Source organism: Biomphalaria glabrata, chromosome 10 (genome assembly GCF_947242115.1).
Source record: "Biomphalaria glabrata chromosome 10, xgBioGlab47.1, whole genome shotgun sequence".
NCBI lineage: Eukaryota > Metazoa > Mollusca > Gastropoda > Planorbidae > Biomphalaria > Biomphalaria glabrata.
The window spans coordinates 24,700,923-24,721,895 of record NC_074720.1 but is presented as its reverse complement, the minus strand read 5'-3'; the positions used below and the strand labels follow the sequence as shown (position 1 = coordinate 24,721,895).

Below are 20,973 nucleotides of genomic sequence, written 5' to 3'. Positions count from 1 at the left end.
ACATATGGCTAGTACATATATAAAGTAAAAGACTACACTTTTGGATACCATAAATGGCTTTTGACGCACATTTTAAGCATGATAATGATAGTAAAAAAAAAAACATTTAACAGAACATTTTTTATTTATAATATATATTGTAATAACTTAATTGAGGCAACTCAACGAGGACATAGACGTTTATTTACATAGAGACATGACAAACACAAAGGGCATCTCAGTACAACATCTCCATATTGGCTCTCTCCTTGGGCGGAAATCGTTAGTCCCTAATGTCAACATCCGACTTGTTTAGTCACAAATAGTGCGCACCTTCTTTCAGCACTATCTTGGATGGCGGTGCGCTTGACAAAGTCATAACAATATGTTTGTGCTTGCAATATGAATACTTATTTAAAGAAAAGAAAATGGAAAGTTTTCAGAAAAAAAAAATCACACCTATTTGAAATAAATGAAGGTCACAGCGAATTAAGATCTACAATAGATCTTTTAATTTTGAGATCAGAATATGACATACAGAAGCAAGAAATGCATTTGTAGGTTTTGAGAACATCATAACTACTTATTTACTTAATGAAAAAAATGAAAGTGTTGAAGATTAGTCCATATATAATACATATATAATACTATGGGCTAATGAATTGCCTGATCTAGCCAGGAAAACCAGTGACTTGGTAGAATTTAAGTCATTGGTTAATATGTATGTCTGAATGCATGACGCGTAGGACGTAATCATCTTCTTTTTTGAAGTAACGTCTGTATTATATAAGATAAGATAAGATAAGATAAGAATGTTTGACCCAGAGACCTCAGAGGGTTAGGGTAAACAATATAATATCAAATGTTCAGATAGTTAACACAAGGGGCTGTAACATCGCCATTGGGGCTCATTTTGTACACTAATGATTTTTAATACGTTAGTCATTTTTGTTCCTTCACAAAATTCGCTGATGATGCAGCTCTCGGAGAGCTCAGACGTAAAAGAGTATTTCAAAAAAATAGAACACATTGAAAAATACTGTAAAGATAATTTTTTATAAATAAATGTCAAAAATACCCAAAGAAATGATAATCAATTTTCCTACGGAAAAGAAGGTACATGATATTGTTTCTGTCGCTTTGAAATAGGGCAAACTTGTGAACACCTTGGCACTATCTTAGACAATAAATACAAATTTACTGCAAATACTGATTATATCAGCAAAAAGGGGCAGCAATGATTACGATTACTAAGAAAAATGACTTCGTTTAATGTTAGCGAAAAGGCCTTGACTATGTTTTATCACGTTCACATCTACGATATTTTAAGTTTCAATATCACTGCCTGGTATAGCAATCTGAACATTAAAAGTAAAAATAAACTTCATAGAGTCATAAATGCTGCTGGTAAAGTCATTGGCAAAAAAAAAAACATCAACAACAAACATTTGGGCAGCTGTTTGATAAAAACATTAATAAGAAATCTAAAAAGGTTTTAGAAAGAACAATCACCCTCCGGGTCAGGATTTTATGATTTTACCATCACAAAAGAAATACAAGACACCGATAGCAAAGACAAACAGACACAAAACCTACTTTGTCCCCCTATCAGTTGATTCACTAAATAAAATTTAACGATCTGATATAAACTTTTCACATGTAAATTGAGTCTGGTGTGTATGTATATTTTGGTTTTCTTTAGTTATGTTTTTTTTTTGTGTAATTTAAATAAATACACAAAGTGTAAGACAAATTTCCATATGGATAATAAAGATTATTATTATTTATTATTATTATATACACACACACATACACACACACACACATATATATATATATATATATACTAGACATATTTTACCCGCGACCAGCGAGTCTTTATTTGCGTATTACTGTCGATATAGTCACTGAGAGTGTTTTTAAAACATTTAAACGAAATAATAATGTAATAAATAAAGCGAGTGTGTAAATGTAAAAATAGTATGAATGAAGCCATCATATCAAAATAGCTAATCTACTTAAATCTAGTGATGGGCAAAAGTTAACTAAAAAGTTAGAAACTTTTAGTTTAACTAAAAAAAATTATTTAAGGCCATTGTTTAACTAGAAAAAAAAAGTTCAGTTAAAATCGTAGTTTAATTAATTTTTTTAAGTTACTAACTAAAAAGTTTAATTAAAATTTGTAAAACTTTTCAACATGTGGTCAGGGTTGAAACGCACTCTCTGTTTTCTGGTCCTGTGATATCAATAACTTTGATTATCAAAAAAAAATGATGCAGTTAACAACTATTTAGACAGTCTGCATTTGAAGTGGGTAAAGTAAGATCCTGGTAGAAGTTATGGGAGTAAATATTTGCACTTAAAAGTAGCAGTATTATAAAATGTTAAATATTTTTTGCCAAAAGCTTCTATGCAGTATTATGAATGAGGTTGTTCCGAATTTTTTTGTGAGCCAAGTGGAGGTGTTTAATTTTTGTTTCTAGTGGGAATCTGGTTAGTGAGTTAGGTCAATATTTAGTGGTTTTAATCAATTCATTTGCGGCAAACAATATTTTTTTTTAACTGCAGGAACATCAAGTACACCCTTTTATAGTCTTAAGACTTATTATTGAGATCTATTTAGTCTAAATCAACAGCTAGGCCCAGTGGCGTACCGAGGGTGCCAGGCGCCCGGGGCGGCATAGTCTGTTGGCGCCCCCCCCTATTAGTATGCGTAATCTATATTTGCATTAAAACAATCACCAATCAATAAAATAATTTTTTTTATTGTAAACAAAGTTAATGAACAATCTGAAGCAACATTAGCCATTTCTTATAGAACTACTTTTCGTGATCTTGCACTAGCAAAGTTGTCAATGACATCATCAAAATTAATTGTTTCGACCAGCTCCTTTTCTATGCTTAGCAATGCCAAGTCTGACAGACGCTCCTGACCCATTGAAGCTCTCAAATAAGTTAAAATGATTTTTAGTTTACTAAAAGAACGCTCACAGCTAGCAACTGACACAGAGATTGTCAGCATAATTTGCAAACATCTTCTCGAATGCTACTTAGCCGTTGCTGCAGTCCTTCTAAATCCAGTGCTGCGACATGGAAATTCATTGATGGATCTTGCAGTCGTTTTTGAATCCGGTCAATTTTTGACAAAACTGCATGCCAGAAATCAAGTAGAGTGATGAAATTGAAATTCATCACATTTTGAAGCAAACTGTATGCATCATTCTGAGTCTCACTAGTTTGAGTACCATCTTCATACAGGTTTTCTAACAGCTGTAAAAATCCATCAAACTGTTCGTGGATTGCATTCACCGCATCTTGTCTTGCACTCCAAGCAATTCTTTCATTTTCTCCCATCGAACAGTTGACGCACTGAAAAAAACTTAAATTTTCTCAACTGTACCAAAAAATGTAACAACAACTGGATCCTGTTTTGCAGCATGTAATCCAGCTAAATTCAAGCTATGGTTGTTACAATTAACAAACGATGCTTGAGGATTTCGAATGGCAATTCTTTGTTGGAGTCCGGACAGTTCTCCTGCCATTACAGCTGCGTTATCATAACACTGAGATCGACAGTCAGCTATAGGAAGGTTGTCTGCTTGCAACTGTTCAACAATAACACTTTCTAGTGTTGCTGCATCTTTTGCATGAAGCTGAATAAAACCAAGAAAAGATTCTTTGATGGTCACTTTTTTGGTTTTGAAATTAACATCAACAAACCTAATAACTTCTGATAACTGTTCCCGGTGTGCTATATCAGGTGTTGAATCTAGCATTAGTCCATAATATTTGTTTCGTCGAATATCACAGAATATCTGCTTTCTCACAGTAGATGCAAGAAGACTGATAAATTCATTTTGAATTCTTGGTGACAGATATGAAACTGAACCCGGAACATTTTTAGAATGCTGTAGATGACTTGATAATAATGGATCAAACTGAGCAATTAGCTTCATTGTGGCCAGGAAATTTCCTATATTGTAACATTCGATATCATCTTCAGCAAGACTTTCACAGTGACCACGTAAAGCCAAATTTTGGCTAGCTAGAAATTTTATGCAAGCCAGAATTCTTTTCAGCACTTCACGCCATTTCTGCTTTTCATTTTGAATTTGTTTCTCAACTTCCATATCAATCAACATACCTTGTGAAATCCGATGTTCCAATTCCTTCCATTTAGTAAAAGATATTCGATGACTTGGACTGTTTTCGTGATCCCTCAGTCTCTCTGTGTGTCGCCAATTACAAAATCCAGAAGATAACTCAAATGACGATCTAGAGTTACTGGTTGTTGAAGTGAATAATACACAACAGAAACAGTACACTGACTTTTTAGAAGGGGAATAAAGCAACCAAGATCTGTTGACTTCCTCTCCATGGGGAAGACTACGTTTAAACCATGTTAAAGTCATTGAACGGCATGCACTTACTGAAAAATTAGCATCGTTCTGAAATACTTCTGGCCCACGAGAAATCAACTCCATACGAAGATTGTCTGCTACGTTTGATAAGCCCGTAATGGAATCAAAATCAATGTAACCAAAATCATGTGAATCAAGGAGCATACGCTGTTTACTATCACTAGTGGCTTCAGCAGTTTGAGTAGATGAATTTGACGGCTGCAATAGTATCGCAGAGGTCATCAGAGAGTCATCCAGTTGATAGCAACTTGGTGGATCATTGACTGCCTCTTGTCCAACATTATCAATATCAGATTCTTCTTTGTCGTCAACTTCTGTTTGTCCCAGTTTCAAAAAACGCTGCATGAATAAGCCAGATATTTTAGCATCCGCTTCTTGTTCTCGTTTTCTTTTGCGTGGTTGCAAACGTTAAATACATTCTAATTGATAATTAATTTTATCTGCATGCTTAAAACTTAGTATTTATAGTTCTACATTATCCAAAATAAACAACAAAAAAACTTACTTTTCCTTTAATTAATACAAAAATTTACCCGGATTTATCTGTAAATAATTTGTTATTGGCAACTGTGCCATGTGAGTTCATTTTTATATATTATTTCAAGAGTATCCAATTGTCACCCCTTATTTTACTCTACAACACATCAATGTTTTATTAACCTACCGCACTTGTCCCTCTTTCTCGTTAACACGATAGGCGGATTTTTTTTTTAATACAGGGGGAATAAAAAAATGACAGCAAACTTCTACACCATCGCACAATGCGACAAGAGCTTGCAACAATCACAATAGCCTCGATGACACAGTTCCATACATCAAAGAAGTTTTCCGATCCATGCCGCTGAAAGTATGGTGTAATGTTTTGCTAGTAAAATTAGTATGGTGTAACGTTTTGGTTAATTTGATGGAACCAAAATTAATTATAGAAACATATTGAGAGAGAGAATCAGAGAACAGAAAAAAGAAAGAGGAGATTCTACTTGCGTAAATAAGTTCGCAATATGTGCCAGATTTAAAGTTGTTGTCTGCTTTTGAAAAGTTGTTTTTTTTTTTCACTTTTGTGACCACACCCCCCGCACCTGCCTAGTGACGCCACCGGTAATACCCATTTTGGCGCCCCCTACTCTCCGGCGCCCCCCCCCTCGGTACGCCACTGGCTAGGCCTATATAGATCTAAAAGAGTTAGGGTAACCAACTCTAGAAAAAAAATCTTAATCCACACCCTCTCTGACCATAAAGTAAATAGACTGTGTCCAACTGATTTTAACAACCTGGTCAGCTAGACATACACATGACCATATGTAGGCCTAGTGTACTGTACGTATGTAGTCGATAATACTGTAAGACTACCCTGCATTAAGCGTTATGCAATAGTATTTGCTTAATGTGGAGAGGTCAGACAAGAAAATAACACACTGGCGTGGCTAGTCAAGCATGTTCGTAGATATATCTTTACACTAAAATAGTTATACACCCTCCCTGCCCAGAAAGTAAATAGACAGTGTGTCCGACTGATTATAACAACCTGACCAGATAGAGGTACATGTGTAGGCCTATATAGTGTACTGAGTGTACAGTCCATAATGACAAGATCACCGTTTTTTTCCCTTGTGCGTTTAATGGTTATGCAATAGTGTTAGTTGTATTTTTAGTGGTCAGACAAGAAAATAGCACATCGGCATGGTTAGTCAAGCATGTCATGTATTTTACACTATAAAATAGTTATACAGATCAAATGTTTTAAAAACTCCAACGATTTCGTCTCTATTTCTATGGATACTAGATCTAAATTTAAAATTCTAAATATACATTATTTAATGAGATTTTAACCTTTACCGGTATAAGTAAGATTTTCCGTTATATAATAAGTTAATATAAATTTAAAAAAAAAAAAAGAATACCATTATTTTCTACAGGTTTTAATTCAAGGCAAAAATACGAGCACACATATTTATTTAGACATTCTATTTTATTGTGCATTAACGTTTATGTAAGAAACATATTCCTTTAATACTGATTTTATTATAGATAAGTATTACTAGAATGTTAAAAGACTTAGACTTAGGTCCTCCCGCGCCGTTTGGCGCATTGGGCAGCAAGCTGTCTCCATAAAGATCTGTCAATGGCAATGTCTGAAGCCTCCTCCCACCTGGTGTCCACTGTTCTGAGGTCCTCCATGAAGGTGTGTCGCCAAGTAATACGAGGACGTCCCTGTTTGCGCTTTCCTCGTTTTGGCTTCCATGTTATCGCAACTCTTGGTGTGCGTAATTTATTTTGACGTAGAACATGTCCCGCTAACCTCATGCGACGCTCAGTCACAACCTCACTAAGTGTTCGACTCCCAGTTCAGCATAGGATTTCCTTGTTTGAGACCCGATCTGTGTAACTGACTCCCAAAATCCGTCTCAGCCATCTCTGTTGAGCCACATTTAGTCTTTTCTCAATTTTGACAGATGACTTCCACGTCTCACATGCATCTGTAGCAGTTGGAATGACGATTGTGTTGAGAAGGTGTATTTTTGTCTCGAGTCCAATGGCTTGGCTAGTCCAAATAGGCTGCAGCCTTTGGAAAATGCTCCCTGCCTTTCCTATTCGGCACGCTACATCATGGTTAAAAGAATAAGATCGAACCGTAGGCATACAGTCGGATGATTATATCTATATAGGTCTAGTTCAACCCCGCCCCTCCCCCCCAAAAAAAAAGTTTGTTATAGTTTAATTAACTTTCTTTAGTTTAGTTTAACTATCTTTTGAAATTCATGATAAACTAATAGTTTAACTACTTTATTTTAGTTGAAAACTAGTTTTAGTTTAACTTTTAAAAGTTAGTTTAGTTCCCATCACTACTTAAATCCATTTTAAAACATTTGCTTGTAGGCCTACATATATTTGATTAAAATTGGAAATGAATTGACTTAATTTAGTATGTTCATATGTTAAAGTATAAAGTAGATCTTGTGGTAGACATAGATCTAGATCTAGACTAATCTAGAGTTAAATATTGGCTTTTATAGAGTTCATTATGTGCTGCGTGAAGGCTTTGCTCTGCGCATGCGTGACCTTTTTTCATGAATGAATATAGGCCTATCTCAACACGGCTACGCAGCTTTAGCGAACAGCGAACGAATGTATTAAAAATGCTTTAGAAAAACAAATTTGAATGTTAATTTGATTAAAATATAAAATGAATGGACTATAATAAGTATTGTTATAAACCTGGTGATGGCACAGATAGAGGTAGTGGTATGTGTGTAGTAAGCCGACGCAAATCACCCCAGGCCAGCGCTAGATGAGCGGTCAACCGTGACGAGTTACGACGATTTGCCGAGACGAGTGTCAACATGATGGTTCGGGAAGGATCGCCGTCGTGAACAGAGCTCAGGAGCGCCACAAGGGATGTAGTCATGTGACGAAGCTAGAAACGTCCAGCGACGTTCTGTCCGGTTCTAGAAGGCCGGCAGGGACCTATATAATGAGCGGAGATGTTGCAGTCAAGACGGTTCACAATAGAAGGTCCACTACACCGGTCGACTACAGCACAGTTCAACGGTGTGGTTCTGTACGGAGCATTACGACGGTTCAGTGCGAGTACTGTCAAGTACAATTGAGACGAACGGCGTCTTGATCTTGGTCTGTGATCGAGTCCGACACAACGAGCCCAGTGTGCGAAGTCAGTCCTGAACTGTTGAACCCAGTGCAAGCCCGGAACGAGACGTAGAGGCCAGTGCAAGAGTTGATACGGCGGTACGGTGTTATCGAAGAGATATTTGTACAGTATTGTGTTACGTGCTGCCAATTGTACAGTATTGGCTCAGATCCATTCAACTATTAAAGTGTTACGTTATTTTGGAGCCCTGAGTTGTCAAGTTCTTTAAGTTGGTGGTGTATGGTGCAGTTTGCAGAGAGCCTGGATAGTGAGATTCGTAACAGTATGTTCATGTTTTAAAGCATAAAACTATCTTTGCGAAAAGAAGTTTTATCATCTTAGAGTTCAATAAGAGTTTTAGACCTAGGAATAGACTCAGTAGAGAGATGTGTTAATGTGTAACCATTTGGTAATGTGTGATGAAAGAATGTGCATCGGGATATCTAAATTCGCAGATATAAATAACGAGTTAATGTAAAAATGTAAAAATTTGAAGGTTAATTTTATTAAATAATTAAATCAATAAACTATATTTTGTATTTTCATGTGTCAAAAAAAAACAAAAACAACAACTATAAGTGCAAAGTTTAGTTCTTAAAATTAGATCTAGATCTAAATCCTTTTGATTTTTCTCATGTCAACATTGTAAACAGGGTCTAGATCCATAAAATACTATAGCTGTAATAGAGTTGGTCTTTTTTTTTTTTTTGAGGGTCTTAAGTTTGGTCAAGCGGTTTTTATTTCTATACGGGGACATAACATACATACATACGCCAAACATTCTACTTTATATATTAGATATATATATATATATATATATATGTATGTATGCATGTGCCGAATAAAAATAAGAACCGTTAGACCGTTCTTGATAAAACTTGGCATAAATCTTCCTTGGATACTAACTGGAAAAGTAACCTATGTAAAAACAAGATCCTCAAAAAAGAAAGTTGCACAACTCTATGAAAGTATTACTATTTCATGGATCTAGGCCATATAGCCATTATTACATGAGACAAGAACGAAAGGTCACGCATGCGCAGGGCGAAAGCATTTTACATACATTCGTTCGCTATAGCTGCAGCTTAGCCCAATAGCTCCATTCTTGATATCGCGCGCTTCTCTCATTAGACAAGACCGAAAGGTCACACATGCGTAGAAAGAAAATCTCTTGAAGCCTAGAACTAGCTCTACATCTAATTCTAAAATGATAGATCTACTCTTCTTAAAGATAGTTTGATACTTAAACACATGGAAAATACAAGATATAGTTAATTCATTTCATATTTTAATCAAATTAACCTTTTTACATACATTGGTTCACTATAGTTGCAACTTAGCCCAATAGCTCCATTCTTAATATCGCATGCTTCTAAATATAGATCTAGATGTATGTACAAGCAAATGTTTTGATTAAAAAAATGGATTTAGGTCGATTAGCTTTATCCATAATATTTTCATATTCACGCATTCGCTTTATTTATAGAATAATTATTTAATTTAATTGTTTCTGGTACACTATATCAGTGACTAAACTGACTATACCAGTGATACTTAAATTAAGACATGGGTTTTAATTCAAGGCAAAAATACGAGCACACATATTTATTTAGACATTCTATTTTATTGTGCATTAACGTTTATGTAAGAAACATATTCCTTTAATACTGATTTTATTATAGATAAGTATTACTAGAATGTTAAAAGACTTAGACTTAGGTCCTCCCGCGCCGTTTGGCGCATTGGGCAGCAAGCTGTCTCCATAAAGATCTGTCAATGGCAATGTCTGAAGCCTCCTCCCACCTGGTGTCCACTGTTCTGAGGTCCTCCATGAAGGTGTGTCGCCAAGTAATACGAGGACGTCCCTGTTTGCGCTTTCCTCGTTTTGGCTTCCATGTTATCGCAACTCTTGGTGTGCGTAATTTATTTTGACGTAGAACATGTCCCGCTAACCTCATGCGACGCTCAGTCACAACCTCACTAAGTGTTCGACTCCCAGTTCAGCATAGGATTTCCTTGTTTGAGACCCGATCTGTGTAACTGACTCCCAAAATCCGTCTCAGCCATCTCTGTTGAGCCACATTTAGTCTTTTCTCAATTTTGACAGATGACTTCCACGTCTCACATGCATCTGTAGCAGTTGGAATGACGATTGTGTTGAGAAGGTGTATTTTTGTCTCGAGTCCAATGGCTTGGCTAGTCCAAATAGGCTGCAGCCTTTGGAAAATGCTCCCTGCCTTTCCTATTCGGCACGCTACATCATGGTTAAAAGAATAAGATCGAACCGTAGGCATACAGTCGGATGATTATATCTATATAGGTCTAGTTCAACCCCGCCCCTCCCCCCAAAAAAAAAAGTTTGTTATAGTTTAATTAACTTTCTTTAGTTTAGTTTAACTATCTTTTGAAATTCATGATAAACTAATAGTTTAACTACTTTATTTTAGTTGAAAACTAGTTTTAGTTTAACTTTTAAAAGTTAGTTTAGTTCCCATCACTACTTAAATCCATTTTAAAACATTTGCTTGTAGGCCTACATATATTTGATTAAAATTGGAAATGAATTGACTTAATTTAGTATGTTCATATGTTAAAGTATAAAGTAGATCTTGTGGTAGACATAGATCTAGATCTAGACTAATCTAGAGTTAAATATTGGCTTTTATAGAGTTCATTATGTGCTGCGTGAAGGCTTTGCTCTGCGCATGCGTGACCTTTTTTCATGAATGAATATAGGCCTATCTCAACACGGCTACGCAGCTTTAGCGAACAGCGAACGAATGTATTAAAAATGCTTTAGAAAAACAAATTTGAATGTTAATTTGATTAAAATATAAAATGAATGGACTATAATAAGTATTGTTATAAACCTGGTGATGGCACAGATAGAGGTAGTGGTATGTGTGTAGTAAGCCGACGCAAATCACCCCAGGCCAGCGCTAGATGAGCGGTCAACCGTGACGAGTTACGACGATTTGCCGAGACGAGTGTCAACATGATGGTTCGGGAAGGATCGCCGTCGTGAACAGAGCTCAGGAGCGCCACAAGGGATGTAGTCATGTGACGAAGCTAGAAACGTCCAGCGACGTTCTGTCCGGTTCTAGAAGGCCGGCAGGGACCTATATAATGAGCGGAGATGTTGCAGTCAAGACGGTTCACAATAGAAGGTCCACTACACCGGTCGACTACAGCACAGTTCAACGGTGTGGTTCTGTACGGAGCATTACGACGGTTCAGTGCGAGTACTGTCAAGTACAATTGAGACGAACGGCGTCTTGATCTTGGTCTGTGATCGAGTCCGACACAACGAGCCCAGTGTGCGAAGTCAGTCCTGAACTGTTGAACCCAGTGCAAGCCCGGAACGAGACGTAGAGGCCAGTGCAAGAGTTGATACGGCGGTACGGTGTTATCGAAGAGATATTTGTACAGTATTGTGTTACGTGCTGCCAATTGTACAGTATTGGCTCAGATCCATTCAACTATTAAAGTGTTACGTTATTTTGGAGCCCTGAGTTGTCAAGTTCTTTAAGTTGGTGGTGTATGGTGCAGTTTGCAGAGAGCCTGGATAGTGAGATTCGTAACAGTATGTTCATGTTTTAAAGCATAAAACTATCTTTGCGAAAAGAAGTTTTATCATCTTAGAGTTCAATAAGAGTTTTAGACCTAGGAATAGACTCAGTAGAGAGATGTGTTAATGTGTAACCATTTGGTAATGTGTGATGAAAGAATGTGCATCGGGATATCTAAATTCGCAGATATAAATAACGAGTTAATGTAAAAATGTAAAAATTTGAAGGTTAATTTTATTAAATAATTAAATCAATAAACTATATTTTGTATTTTCATGTGTCAAAAAAACAACAAAAACAACAACTATAAGTGCAAAGTTTAGTTCTTAAAATTAGATCTAGATCTAAATCCTTTTGATTTTTCTCATGTCAACATTGTAAACAGGGTCTAGATCCATAAAATACTATAGCTGTAATAGAGTTGGTCTTTTTTTTTTTTTTGAGGGTCTTAAGTTTGGTCAAGCGGTTTTTATTTCTATACGGGGACATAACATACATACATACGCCAAACATTCTACTTTATATATTAGATATATATATATATATATATATGTATGTATGCATGTGCCGAATAAAAATAAGAACCGTTAGACCGTTCTTGATAAAACTTGGCATAAATCTTCCTTGGATACTAACTGGAAAAGTAACCTATGTAAAAACAAGATCCTCAAAAAAGAAAGTTGCACAACTCTATGAAAGTATTACTATTTCATGGATCTAGGCCATATAGCCATTATTACATGAGACAAGAACGAAAGGTCACGCATGCGCAGGGCGAAAGCATTTTACATACATTCGTTCGCTATAGCTGCAGCTTAGCCCAATAGCTCCATTCTTGATATCGCGCGCTTCTCTCATTAGACAAGACCGAAAGGTCACACATGCGTAGAAAGAAAATCTCTTGAAGCCTAGAACTAGCTCTACATCTAATTCTAAAATGATAGATCTACTCTTCTTAAAGATAGTTTGATACTTAAACACATGGAAAATACAAGATATAGTTAATTCATTTCATATTTTAATCAAATTAACCTTTTTACATACATTGGTTCACTATAGTTGCAACTTAGCCCAATAGCTCCATTCTTAATATCGCATGCTTCTAAATATAGATCTAGATGTATGTACAAGCAAATGTTTTGATTAAAAAAATGGATTTAGGTCGATTAGCTTTATCCATAATATTTTCATATTCACGCATTCGCTTTATTTATAGAATAATTATTTAATTTAATTGTTTCTGGTACACTATATCAGTGACTAAACTGACTATACCAGTGATACTTAAATTAAGACATGGGGACATCATAAATACAAAGTTGCAACGTCTGCCTTAAGCACAACCCACAAACCAATATATACATTACTAGCCAGTTATTGACCGCGAGTTTTAACTTGCGTATTGCTGATAAGAAAAAACTTCTATGTCTCTATATTTTTTTATTCGCAGTGCAGGATGCGCAAGAAAATGTGCAAAGGCATTTCTATGCAGTTATAAAAAAAAGCATGTTGATTCACTTGATGTTTCTTATGTCATCTTTTGACGGATAAACAGTGTCCAGTGGTGTTTACCCCTTATAGATTACGTTAGATCAGTTCTACTCTTCATCTCGCTTCACTGCTGAAATTCTGTAGGCTAACGATGCAAGGTAATTCTTCTTTGCTCTGTCCACAGGGAGTCAACTTGGATCTATGATAGCCGTGGGGCTTGCCGAAACACAGAGGTTGATTGGGGGTTGGCCGCATCCCAGCTAGAAGTCGTCAGACGAAGTTGTGACGTGGTAAATGAGATGCACGCCGGACTTGACACCCCACGGTGGGGAGAGATATATGTGATCAATGTGTGATGATATGGTGCGGTTGTTAAATAATAAGCTTGATAATCGTAAATATGACCTTAATTTTTACAATACCTCTATTCAAGTCACTTCTTCTCGAGAACGGTTCAAACGAATTTCCTAGACATTTTATAATTGATGTATATCGTTGGAACTACTAGCTCGTTGGCCACACTGGAAAAACTCTTGTTTGACTATTATAATTGTTCAAATTATAACAAGAAAAACAATTTAAAATATATTTAAAAAAACAACAACAACAATAACTCCATTATTAAACTACAAATTTAATAAAATAATATAAAAAAAACAACTTTGGTTCAGTTAGGGTATTTAATCGGCCAGCATGCAAGGTTGACTTTTGCGATTATGTATTGGTTTTCACCAAAGTAAAAAGCAACCTATACGGAACTCAGCAATTAAAGTGCAACAATTTATAAATCAACCATAAAGGAAAAACAATTTTTTTATTCAATAAAAAATCAATCTACATAAGTGTTTAATAGAACCAAAGCTACAATGCTCGTATTTATTTGTAAGAGCGAAAGTACAATGATGGTATAGAAAAATGTGAGAGTAGATTTTGGAAGAGCAAGGGCTGTGTTGCTGTAAGTAAACAACTAAACATTATATATGGGCCAGTCGCAAATATCGTCCCGAGACATGACGATAAACTGCGCTCCTCTTTCCTTAGCACTTTTGGAGCTCAAAAGTGCCCTACTTCTTTTCTATCATTGTGTCTGCCTCCTCTTTTCCTAAGTCTGCCTTCATTGATCATCACACTGTCTCCTTAACTTTAAATTCTCACTACGTCCTAGACCAGTCCGTTTGCCGTGGACTGCGACGGGTAAGGGGGGATAAAGAGATCCTGGTGTTTGAGTGGTGGCTATCTGAGGATAAACCACAACAACACAATACTTTGGCTCCAAGTTCCCCTAGACCTGAGACCCAGATGGCCCGCTCTGGGTCAACCGGCTGGTCATGCCGAGCTACCAGCATAGGTCATCGACCTATGCTGGAGGGCGGTGGCTGGAGGGTCACTCAGAAGATATTCAATCCTACATTATAGAGAGAAATCCTACTGATATACAGACATTAACCAAGATCATCAGACAATATAGAGCAGCCTATCCAAACAAGTCAGTCAAACCATCTGTTGAAGAAAATTTTGTCTGCTTTGCTCAAGACAAAAATGCAAGATATAACTCAGATGACAAAGTCAAATGCAACAAATGTCATAAACTAGGGCATTTCACGTCTCAATGCCGCAGCAGAACCACAGAATGTTCATATTGCCATAAAAGGGTCACCAAACTCATGAATGTTGGAAAAAAACAGGCAGTCTCCAAAAATCAAAATTTTGATAGACCCACATCACCAACTCAAAGATACAGCAATAGAGAGCAATACAATCTCAACAAAGCACCTAGAAATAATAAACCAGATAACAACAAACCTCGCTACAGAAGTCATTCACAGGACTCCAGACCACAATATATGCCAAACAGAAGCTATTACAATGAGCACTCAACTATGACAGTCATTGCAAAGTCCAATGGTCTCAAATTTTATCCAGGCTTTGTAGGAGACAAGAAGGTGGAAGTTCTTCGTGACACCGGAAGCACGTCCACATTAGTACATGAACGCTTCGTACACGCAAACCGTTTCACAGGCAACCACGTCCAAGCCACTGCCTTCAACGGAACTGTCAGCAAGTTACCTGAAGCCATCATTTATGTTACTACACCATTCTTCAGTGGTCAAACAAAAGAATTAGTAACACCCAATCTACCAGTGGACCTAATCATTGGAAACATAGAGGGAGTTAAAGAATGCACTCCTCAAGAACTTGCTGAATGTACAAATGCCATAGAGCAAGGTCAAAAATGTTTGGCAGTAATGACAAGATCCATGTCCAGACAACAAGAACATTTGGCACCTGAACAAGTTAGCCAAAATAATCACATGGCTACCTCAGTTACTCAAGTTATGCAGAATGCAACAGAACCAGTTACTAGTCCAGTAGCCAGCAACAATCAAGAACATTCAACATGGACACCCCCAGTTACATCAAGCCCATCCCTACCGGTCATAAGTCCACCTCCAATTCCCGAATGTCCATTGTTGAACTTTGAAGAACAAGACAAGTCTCATGAACCAGAAGCAGATACTTATATTCAATCAACTTTGGCTATACCAGACAAAAGAAAAACTATGCAACTTGACTCTAACACTCATACAAGTATTCCTCATTTGAAAGAATGTGAGTCAACTCAAGAAGCCATTACAACCAAGAACATTGAAAGTCAAAGAATATTACATGAACACATGAAATCAAGATATTTTGCTCAAGGAGATCAAGTCAATTTACTGTTACCAGATTGGAGTAACAAGCTATTCTACAAATGGCAAGGTCCATTTACCATCACCAGAAAGATTTCCAACCTGCTTTATGAAATCAATGTCAACAAGGTTACCAAAGTATTTCATGTTCATATGTTTGAACATTACCATGAAACAGATAATGAAGACATCAAAGCAGAAGTTGATAATTTTACAAGCTTAGCAACTATTCCTGAGGAAGAAGAAACATCATCAACACCCATTCCTGAGATAGATGTTTCATTACCAGCATCAAATCAAATTGACATTCCAAAGGTCATCACTTTGGATGATATATCATCAAATCAATTTGACATTCCCAAGGTCATCACTCTGGATGACATAGCACTACAGCGAGTGAAGGACACTAAAGTGTTTACAGACCATGCAGATTTCTTTACCGGTGTTTCTGAAACATTTCCAGTACTGCAATTTGAAAACAACTCAGAGAGCAACAACATTGACAACACCAAGTTGCATCCTCCTTCTACTCAAGGGGCAACTTTTCTTCAGAAAGGAACAAATGAACTTCTTCAACATTGCTGTATTGACCGATTGAACTCAGACATGTTCAGTCATTGCTCTATTGAACATTCTAATGCAAAGCATTCTGCTACCATTGTTCTACAGCATCAAAGTTCATCAACCAGAAAATTGAGTTTTGGTTTCGGACAGTTCTTATTTTCACCAAACTCAAACGCGGTTCAATCAGACATTATCTGTGAGATCATTATGACATGGAGACAACAGCTTCATAAACTGAAAGACCTTTTCTTCAAGTTTAGAAAACGCACATGCACATCCATGTCGGCAATTCAAAAGGGTTCCGAACTTTACATTTCTACTCTACATATGTACTATAGCATATTTAGTGTCACTTGATCCACTATCATTCATACTCGTCAAGGAAGAACAGTATTCAGTTGTACTTAATCAATTAATTTGTCTACTCATTTTTTCCACAGGTATTCTATATCATATGTTACATTTATTTTTAGCACCAAGCAACCCACTGAGGAAGGTCACTCATTCAAGATACTTTTTTAATTATGTTTCAGCATCTTTGCATGTGACATGCATTAGTCATTTTAATTTTTAAATCTTGTACATTTTATTTCAGGTATTTTATTTCAGGTATATTATTATTGCATATATCCTATTATAATAGTACAGATACATGACAGACAATTGGAATTTTTCATTGCTTCACACATGTTGAGATTTATTTCACATTGAGTATTATTATTTAGAAGATTGGTCACATTGAATATTATTTTCTCAGAAGATTGTCATGTACTATCACAATATATTTTTCCATGTACACATTTTCACATTGGTACTAACCAAATGAGTTATAATGTCATATTTTAATATTATCATGAAGTACCATGAAGAGAAGTAACTCATTCAATTCAAGATTTAATTTATCCAAGTATTATGCTTTGTACAACTTTTGATATTGTTCATGACAAGCATTGTCTCATTTTCATAACCACTTGAATAGTGAAACAGGTGTTCAAAGTCATCAATAATTTTACTCACTGCATTTACATATTTTTTTATCTCCAAGTTGACTTTATTTTGTCATAGGTTACCTCAACCATTTTTCTATAATTTCATGTATGGTATTTTGTGTATATTTAAATAATTTTAATACATATGAGCATTTCTATTACCATACAAATGCTAATTGGAGGGGGGGGGTAATATGTCACAGATTACATTATAGAATTGTGTGTACATTTCACATTTGAAAGAAATATAAGCCCTCGACATGAGTCTCGGGATTTAATCCTCAAATTTAGACACTTGACATTCAAGTCAGGATTTACCCAAGGGACGTAATTAGTATGTTTAAAATCTATTGGTTGATTTGAATTTAAACAAAGACATTTTTTGAAAAGAGTTAGCGCCAGAGAATTGGCGGTAGTAAAAAAGAGTCGATAAAATAATGTCCTTGTAGACTGTAGACAGTCACGTTTCTGAGAGCTCTGATCTAAAGCCTTTGTAATATGTTCCATGCTCATTGATTTGTAATTTGTACATAAACTGTACTTACGTTGTATTTAATAAAGTTCCAGAGTTTTGTTTTATCAAAGAATCGTCAATTGTGATTCTAGATCGTCATTTTTGTTAACTATTGAATTCAAGTAAAATCCCCGGCAGAACAACACATCGTACCATCTAAATGTTGTTACACTGAGTATAGCACCTGTGTAGCCCTGGCGGGCTCATTCTGGACATCCGAATGGCCCGTCCCCTTGTTGGACTCGATGGCGGGTGGGGAGCACAGGTGCCGAATTAACAAGAATATATATGGACAAAAAAACACACACAAAACTACTTGCCCCAGACCTATGTCTGGGCAAGAAACGTCGAATTGATGATAAAAAAGAGGAGGTCCCAAAAAGCTGTGCCACCTGGCCATCATTTCTGGTGGTTAGGTGCACAGAGGAGGGAAAAAGCCTGACAAAGTTGAGCCCTTTTATTATCTATAAGGGACTCAAGTCAGTAGTGGGAGAGCCCAAGAGTGTGTCTAAGCTACACAAATCAATGGAACTCCTTGTAGAAGTAGACAGCAAGACACACTCTGATGGGCTTCTAAGATGCAGAAGACTCTGTGATCTCCAAGTGGAAGTCATGCCACACAAGAGTCTGAACACCAGCAGAGGTGTAATCAGCTCTAGGGACCTACTGGAATGTTCCGAGAAGGAAATAGTGGAGGGCATTGAAGGAGTCACCCATGCCCGGCGCATTACCAGGCGCAGGGAGGGTGAGGAAGTCAAAACCGCCACTATTATCCTCACATTCGGAACTAGGACACCGCCAGAGTATGTGAAGGCAGGATACCTACGAGTTCCAGTGAGGCCCTACATACCTAACCCCATGAGGTGCTTCAAGTGCCAGGGTTATGGACACGGCGCGGCAGTCTGCAAGAGGAACACTGTGTGATGGAGAGGGTCATGAGGACAAGGGCTGCACAGCCCAGTTCAAATGCCCAAACTGTCAAGCTGGCCACTCAGCCTACTCCAAGGACTGCCCTGTGTGGAAACAGGAGGTTGCCGTGCAGGAGTACAGGGCAAGAAACGGATGTACCTTTAGCCAGGCGAAATCGGCTGTACTGGCCCTACCCAAGGGCCAATTCGGCTTGACAAAGACCTACGCCCAGGCTGTTGCTAAGATAGGAAGATCCATAGCCACACAGACGGACACATTGACCCCACCACCCCCTCCTCCTCCTCCAACTCAGAAGAAAACACCGCCAAAGAACAAAAATACCAAGGTCACTGGAATAAAGGGAAACCCCTCCGGGGGCCTCCCAAGGCCAAATAGCTCCAAGTAGGTCATCTAGAATAAGCCATGGATTCCAGAATTGTACAGTGGAATTGTAGAGGCCTCAAGGCCAATTACGAGGAAATGCAGCTACTGATGGACTCTGAGACTCCTGTAGCTGTCTGCTTACAGGAAACATTTCTGAAAGATTGCATCAGCTTCCGAAGCTACCTTGCTTACAGCAAGAATGTTGAGGATGCAGAGAGAGCATCAGGTGGAGTCTGTATCCTTGTAAAGGATAGCATCCCCCATGAGAGGGTAGAACTACAGACCACACTACAGGCCGTAGCAGCTAGGATAACCCTTCACAAGGTTATCACTTGCTGCAGCCTGTATCTACCACCAGGCGCTCCATTAAACCGAACAGACATGGAGAACCTATTGAAACAACTCCCCCGGCCTTATTTAATCCTTGGGGATTTCAATGCCCATAACACCATGTGGGGATCCAACAATACCGATACAAGAGGTCGTATGCTGGAGGATATCTTCCTCCAACATGATTTATGCATACTTAATGATGCATCACCGACCTACTTGCACCCAGGAACTGGATCACTCACATGCATTGACCTCACCGTATGCGTCCCCGGACTTCTGGACGACTTTAAATGGTCAGTTAGCAATGATCTACGGGGAAGTGATCACTTCCCAATCATTATTACTAACAATCTCCCTTCATTAGGACGACCTCAGCGGTGGAAACTGAATAAGGCCGATTGGGAACAATTCCAAAAAAGATGCTCCGAGGATATCACAGAAAATATCCTCGATGAACAGAACCCAGCTGATACCTTTGCTAGCAAGCTACTAAGTATAGCCAGGAAAGTTGTACCCCTAACCTCTGCAAATCCAAAACGGCCTATCAAACCATGGTTTGATACAGCTTGCAAAAGTGCTATTGGCGATAGGAAAAAACGACTGGCTGCATTTATAAAGAATCCTTCCCAGGAAAACCTAAAGCTATTCAGGATAGCTAGAGCAAAGGCTAGACAAACCATACGGTCAGCCAAAAGGAATTCCTGGAGAAGTTTTGTCGGCAGTCTGGATGCCAAAACTTCTGCTAGAGCGGTTTGGAAGGCAGTAAGGCGAATCAAAGGGAAAGAATCAAATGCAATAGGGCATTTGAAAAACCAAGGACGAACTGTCACGTCCCCCAGAGAAATAGCTGACTGCCTTGCATCCTCAATAGCAGAAAAATCATCCACTGCACACTACACGCCAGAGTTCCAAAAAGTCAAAACCAGGGAGGAAAGACACCCCATTGATTTCAGGTCAGAGAACAATGAAGACTACAACAAACCGTTCTCGCTTGAGGAACTGAGGGAATCGCTGGACAAGTCACATGACACAGCGCATTGAGAAGACGAAATCCATTACCAGTTCCTCAAGCACCTTCCCGAACCCTCATTGGCAGTCCTGCTAGGGGTCTATAACTGTGTGTGGCAAACAGGCGCTTTCCCAAACAGCTGGAGGAAAGCCACAGTTATACCGATACCTAAACCGGGAAGAGACGGCTCTGACCCAGCTAACTATCGACCAATAGCACTAACAAGCTGCATCTGCAAAACCATGGAAAGAATGATTAACAGAAGGCTGCATTTATAAGAGGAATAAAGTGATCTCAAACTACCAGTGTGGATTCCGGCAGGGGCGGACAACAACTGACCACCTGGTATGGCTGGAAGCTTATATTAGAAATGCATTACTCAGAAGAGAACATCTAGTAGCTGTATTCTTCGATATAGAAAAGGCCTATGACACAACCTGGAAACATGGCATTCTACGTGACCTGGCGCTTATGG

At 37.7% G+C, this 20,973-nt stretch overlaps 3 protein-coding genes across 4 annotated transcripts in view; 1 reads left to right on the top strand and 2 right to left on the bottom strand.

Moving 5' to 3' along the window:
- The window catches only part of LOC106071499 (putative ammonium transporter 1), a 153,830-nt gene that overhangs the window by 43,377 nt on the left and 89,480 nt on the right, over positions 1-20,973 (bottom strand). The window lies entirely within an intron of this gene.
- LOC129928594 (zinc finger BED domain-containing protein 4-like) overlaps positions 1-20,973 on the bottom strand; it is a 243,276-nt gene that overhangs the window by 212,627 nt on the left and 9,676 nt on the right. The gene's annotated exons all lie outside the window — the stretch shown is intronic.
- LOC129928593 (uncharacterized) lies at positions 14,111-17,128 on the top strand. Its single transcript, XM_056043295.1, has 2 exons — positions 14,111-16,111; positions 16,160-17,128. The coding sequence occupies exons 1-2, from the start codon at positions 14,435-14,437 to the stop codon at positions 16,715-16,717; spliced, it is 2,235 nt and encodes a 744-aa protein (XP_055899270.1). The 5' UTR covers positions 14,111-14,434; the 3' UTR covers positions 16,718-17,128.